The sequence below is a fragment of the Leucoraja erinacea genome, unplaced genomic scaffold (assembly GCF_028641065.1).
Source record: "Leucoraja erinacea ecotype New England unplaced genomic scaffold, Leri_hhj_1 Leri_482S, whole genome shotgun sequence".
Taxonomy (NCBI): domain Eukaryota; kingdom Metazoa; phylum Chordata; class Chondrichthyes; order Rajiformes; family Rajidae; genus Leucoraja; species Leucoraja erinaceus.
The window spans coordinates 102,501-109,126 of record NW_026576383.1 but is presented as its reverse complement, the minus strand read 5'-3'; the positions used below and the strand labels follow the sequence as shown (position 1 = coordinate 109,126).

Below are 6,626 nucleotides of genomic sequence, written 5' to 3'. Positions count from 1 at the left end.
AACCATTGTCTCCAAGTTTGCAATGTCGTCGCTGGTTGGGGAGCCGCTGGATGAAGAGCTGGTGGCCAGCATTAATTACCTTGCTTGCCACCAGCTTCAAGAGCAGGTGATGATGGAGACAGCCATGAGGTACCATGCGCCCAGCAACTGCGCCTCCCTCAAGGTACCGGCGGTGAACAGTTCCATCTGGAGCTACATTGGCCCAAGAGGTCAAATTACAGAGAATCCTGAATCTGCTGGCATCGGGGTGGACAGCTGTGGCCAGGTCGGTGGACAGCTGTGGCCAGGTCGGTGGACAGCTGTGGCCAGGTCGGTGGACAGCTGTGGCCAGGTCGGTGGACAGCAGTGGCCAGGTCGGTGGACAGCAGTGGCCAGGTCGGTGGACAGCAGTGGCCAGGTCGGTGGACAGCTGTGGCCAGGTCGGTGGACAGCTGTGGCCAGGTCGGTGGACAGCTGTGGCCAGGTCTGTGGACAGCAGTGGCCAGGTCGGTGGAGAGCTGTGGCCAGGTCGGTGGAGAGCTGTGCATTATCTGAGGCTCAACGGGACGCAATGGCATTGTTGTGTAATGCACAATTTGAAATGAATTGCTTTCGCAAGAATGCCATTCGTCCTGTTCTCAACCCCAAGTTTGCAGGGTTGTACAAGTCCAGTAATGTGCAGCCGCCCTATTTACTGTTTGGAGAAGACCTATCCAGGCAGGTGAAGGATCAGGACGACGAGTCGAAGGCTGTGGGGCTACTTTGGACTCCACCAGCAAACAGACAGTCATCGTTTCAACGCCAGCACCCGTATGCCTCGACCAGCACTAGACAGTCTGTGGGAACCACCTTCAGCTCGAGGACTGAAAGAACCGGCAGGAAGTCTTTATTAGGACATGGCCCGAACCGGCCGACAGCCAAGATGCGCAGCTGGCGCATACCAGCACCTCAAATACCCAAACATCGTGGAAGGAAATAACGATCCAGAATCCAACTAACACGGAGGTAGGTGGGTCTGGTTCACTATGTAACATTTGGGTTGTGGGTCTAACGCATGTTGGTGGGAGGTTACGTTTCTTTTTGCATGAGTGGTGGTGGGTAACATCTGACTTGTTTAGACTGCACAGTATAGATGGGTTCCAAATAGAATTTGCTGGCTCACTGCCACCCATGCAGCATGCCCCAAACCGTACGGGAATAGTCCATCTGGAGCTACGGGAATAGTCCCCGAGGATTGGCGTACTGCTGAACGTTCGTAGTGATTCCTTCTAACGAGGTTTAATGTAACTAACAATATTGCTAGTCAGAGTCTATGATGCTCTTAGGGACCTTGACATACTGGTGTAGATGCATGATCACACGCAACCCAAGGTCCATGGGATATGCAACATCTAGTTTGGTCTGTGTCCCTGTCTACTCTGCTTGACTAATCATAACAAAACATGTTATTATAGCCCACAGATATGATCATTCTATCCAGTGTAGCAATGACTGGACCCGTAGCAAATCGACAGGCATCGTGAACCAGTACACCGATTCACATCAACAAATTCACCCGCAAATTGTGCACCTCAAACGGCAGTACTTTTAAATCGACGGGCTTCGTGAACCAATACACTTAGTAATTAAAGATAATTTATGCCATGTGTCTCGAGCAAAGGTTCTTCCTCTGCATTCCATCTACCTCCACAGCTTGAGATGGCATCCGCAGCTCCCCATTCCAGTGCACTTGCATCTGTTTATAAAATGGTAGGGTGTGATTCATTCAGAATTTTCCTGTAAGAGTAATCCACATTTTTAATCCACCATTTTATATCCTCAATTGCTGTGTTAGTTAGTTGTATAGGCCTATCGTAACGTCCAGCATGTCTTCCCAATACTGATATCTTTGCGCACTGCAGCTGTCTGATAATGCAGTGGTCCAAACTGAACAGCTGGAAATGAAGCAATTAACTTGCGAATTAGATTTGCTACTTGACTGATTGATGGTTGTTTGCCTGCAATTAACTCCTTACAACCCTTAATCACTTGCAACTTTTTGTCCTTGGGTAAGCTCACTGTCTTGTGTTCTGAATTAATAGTGAACCCCAAGTAATCAATAATTTTGGTAGTTATCAGTCTGGATATCTCTGAATGAATGACAAATCCCATTCTTTGAAATGTGAGGTTTACTTTTTAAAACAGAAGCTGCTGTCATGGCTTCAGTATCTCCCACAATTAAAATGTCATCCAAAGAAGCCATTATCAAATGGCCTTGAGTTCTTAACAATGCTAAAATTGACTTCAACAGTTTAGTAAACAATCTGGGGCTTTAAACTGCCACATTTGAGACATCCAGACACATTTCAAATATCTGCGATGTTGCTCATGCACCACAACAGAATTATGTGCATCTTGGAGATCAATGCTTGCCATATAGCATTCTGTTGAAATTAATTGCAAAAAATTAGTACAAGTCTCCATTTTGAAATGTTTATACTGCACGAAAGAGTTAAGACTTGTGAGGTCCAAAATGATTCTAGTACCCCCAATCCTTTTTTGTTCTAGAGAAAATACTAGATACAAAGTGATGGTTTTGATAAGTTGTTTTCTCTATTACCCCTTTTTTACTCCAAATCTCAATTTTTATTTTTATTCTTCTCATCTCTTCTTTAGAGCAGGAATATATTCTTTTTGTAATATGTTGTGTAGGTGGATTTTAATTCTGGTAAAATTAAATTCTAAACCCCATAATTCTGCACAGTATATATGCATCAGATGTTATTAGTTTCCATTCTTTTAAAAATAATTGTAACCTACCCCCAACTTGTAAGTATGATACATCCGATATGTTTCTTTCAGAACCAGAGCCACCTACCTCAGAGTTTACTGGTGTAACTTTTTGTACATTTCCCCTTGTGGAAATACCATGACCTCCATGTCCTGGGGTTGTATGTCCATATCTTGTATGTGAGTCCGAGCGACTTGTTCAATCACCAGTTCCCCTTCGGTATGGATATTGCCTTCTAGCTGTGCTGCAAACATCGGTGGTTTCATCATCCCAATGGTTTTTTATTCTTCGTTGAGAACCTTTAGTTATTTGGCAAGCTCTTCTCCAATGAGTACATTTGGCAATTGTATATTAGATGGTTTACAGAGCCCTGCAAACTTAGGATGTATGTTAGGTCTTAACGCAGTTTTACAAATACAGTTTATTTCAAAAAGTGCATTCCACATCATTCCCATTACATCCTGTTGTGCCATTGTCACATTTCCTTCTTCCAGATCTTTGACAAATGCCGTAATATTTGACCCAATCAATCTTAATTCCCGCTGGAATCTCATTTCTTGAGCTCTTACTACAATGCCCATATACTTCCACACTTCTTTGTTAACAGCTGGCACTCCAAGCAGAGCACAGGTCTGCGGGATTTCATATTTGTTCATAACTTCATCCATTGTTGCATCTTGTGATTGATGGGAAAGCAGGTAATTTATACTCTCTGCTATTTCCTCTGGAAGAGGTTGTCCCTTGTGTCTGGGACTATAGAACTTTTGGACCAGCACTGGCATTTTTCTTTTTTGCTTTGGGTTCTGGCCCTCAACTGGTTCATTATCAGAGTATTCTGGATATTCCTCCTCATAATGGGTTTCACTTGGATATTCATCATCAGGTATTTCATGCGATGGCTCTATTATAGGCCGACGCTTTTTTGTCCCTCTTTGGCTACATCAAGCTCTTCATTTGAGCTGTATATTGGCAGCCCACTTTTGGGTGCTGCTCCATATTCTGTGTCTCCTGTAGACCAACGCCTGTATTGTCTTTCAGACATTTCTGGTGCTGCCTCCGTGTCAGGTCAGCCCATATATTTATCTTTATCATCAGGCATTTCGTTCGCTGGCTCAAATCTGGGCCAACGTTTCCCAGAACCTCTTCTGGGTGTTCCATGTGGTTGCTCTTTAAGCCCGCGTCTTTTATACTCCTTCTGGAGTTAGTTTTACCCTTGAGGAATTCCAGTTTATAAATTCTATAGTTCAGACTCCTCATAGTCTTCCAGGTCTGTTATTTCTTTATGGCCTTGCTCCCTATGGAAGTTTCAACAGGACTTTTCCCCTCCCGTGTAAAATAGTTATTTCTTTACAATCGACTTTTTAGTCAGGCGCCTGCTACTCTCAGACACGTTGTCTTATTGAGTGCTTACTGCGATGCGCTTACTATTCTTCCTCCCACCTTTCTCCATACATAAGACTTGCCTGTGTCTCTGCACGCAGTCTCTGAAGAAAAGCAGCCTGAAAGTATAAGTAGAAAAGACTTACGTCCATGTTTTCCTTCACTCACCGCTTAGAGGTTCCACACCTCCTATCGCGGTGGCAGCGCAATGCGTCTGACGAGATGACCCGCATGCGCCTGGACGGCCATCTTCACGTGGTCACTCACGTGACTCCGAAGTAAAATTCCTATTCTGTTCCATTGTGTAAATGATTTATCTATAACAGAGGGTTTAAACGGTGTATTATTAACTATTGGAGATAACAGATATAGATTTCTTAATGTTAGGTTATGTTTTATTTGTTTCCAGGTTCTAATTGTACTGTGTATAATTGGATTTTTATTATAATTAGTGTTATTCAAGTTGATTGGTGAGAGGAGAGTAGCTCCAATATTACAAGGGGAGCAGTCCTCTCACTCCATTATAAACCAATCCACCTGCTGGGCAGAATTGTCCATCAGGTGGATCATATTTTTGACATTTACTGCCCAGTAATAGTACATACATTTAGGAAGTGTTAAACCACCCAATTCTTTAGTTTTGCTCAAGTGAGTTATTAGTATTCTGTGGGATTTATAGTCCCATATAAAATGTTATAATGTCCGAGTCCAGTTTAAAAAAAAATTTTTTTTGGTAGATATATAGGGATTGATTATATAGGGATATATTGGGGGTTCAGTATTGATGTGGATAGAGAACTGGCTGGCAAACAGGAAGCAAAGAGTAGGAGTAAACGGGTCCTTTTCACAATGGCAGGCAGTGACAAGTGGGGTACCCCAAGGCTCAGTACTGGGACCCCAGCTATTTACAATATATATTAATGATCTGGATGAGGGAATTGAAGGCAATATCTCCAAGTTTGCGGATGACACTAAGCTGGGGGGCAGTGTTAGCTGTGAGGAGGATGCTAGGAGACTGCAGGGTGACTTGGATAGGCTGGGTGAGTGGGCAAATGTTTGGCAGATGCAGTATAATGTGGATAAATGTGAGGTTATCCATTTTGGTGGCAAAAACAAGAAAGCAGACTATTATCTAAATGGTGGCCGATTGGGAAAGGGGGAGATGCAGCGAGACCTGGGTGTCATGGTACACCAGTCATTGAAGGTAGGCATGCAGGTGCAGCAGGCAGTAAAGAAAGCGAATGGTATGTTAGCTTTCATTGCAAAAGGATTTGAGTATAGGAGCAGAGAGGTTCTACTGCAGTTGTACAGGGTCTTGGTGAGACCACACCTGGAGTATTGCGTGCAGTTTTGGTCTCCAAATCTGAGGAAGGACATTATTGCCATAGAGGGAGTGCAGAGACGGTTCACCAGACTGATTCCTGGGATGTCAGGACTGTCTTATGAAGAAAGACTGGATAGACTTGGTTTATACTCTCTAGAATTTAGAAGATTGAGAGGGGATCTTATAGAAACTTACAAAATTCTTAAGGGGTTGGACAGGCTAGATGCAGGAAGATTGTTCCCGATGTTAGGGAAGTCCAGGACAAGGGGTCACAGCTTAAGGATAAAGGGGAAATCCTTTAAAGCCGAGATGAGAAGAACTTTTTTCACGCAGAGAGTGGTGAATCTCTGGAACTCTCTGCCACAGAGGGTAGTTGAGGCCAGTTCATTGGCTATATTTAAGAGGGAGTTAGATGTGGCCCTTGTGGCTAAGGGGATCAGGGGGTATGGAGAGAAGGCAGGTACGGGATACTGAGTTGGATGATCAGCCATGATCATATTGAATGGCGGTGCAGGCTCGAAGGGCCGAATGGCCTACTCCTGCACCTAATTTCTATGTTTCTATGATTGAAATAGGTATAGAATCGGTGGTATAAAGATAATTTTATAGCATTTATTCGACCTATTAAAGACATAGGGAGCGTTTTCCAGAATTTAATTAAAGTATTTAATTTCTGAAGTAAGGGACTATAATTAGCGTTATACATAGCTTGATATTTTCTATTGATTTCAATTCCCAAATATTTAAAATGTTCTTTGGCTGTTTTAAAAGTGAATTTTGAGAGCTGGAGGAACTTGGTGGGCCAGGCAGCATGTGAGGAGCAAATGGATAGATGTATCTGTTTGTAATCCTTCAGACTGGAGTGGGGGAAAGGTGGGAAAGTGAGGTAAGGTGAGGTAATGCTTAGCAAGTGATGGGTGGATAAGGTGAGGGGTTGATTGTGGAGTAAGTGACAACGGCTGGAGATGGAGAGGTAAGAATGTTTCAGAAGGCGAGGAGCTGTGAAATGTAAAGCTTGAGGGAGATATACAGGTGTAATGGGACAGGGTGGGGCTGAAGGGGGTAAAAGGGAAATGTGGCACTTTGAGAGGGAGATGAGTATACTGATGGAAACTCCCATCTTACCCTGCACCCCCACCCTGGTGTCCACACTTCCCCAACAACTCAGTCACC

General features: G+C 43.8%; 1 protein-coding gene across 1 annotated transcript in view; it reads left to right on the top strand.

Annotated features, from left to right (window-relative positions):
* Positions 1 to 4,279: 4,279 nt before the first annotated feature.
* LOC129693927 (carboxy-terminal kinesin 2-like) overlaps positions 4,280 to 6,626 on the top strand; it is a 41,643-nt gene continuing 39,296 nt past the window's right edge. The window contains exon 1 of the mRNA XM_055630661.1: positions 4,280 to 4,407. Within this exon, the coding sequence (XP_055486636.1) occupies positions 4,280 to 4,407 (128 nt within the window). The remainder of the gene's footprint in view (positions 4,408 to 6,626) is intronic.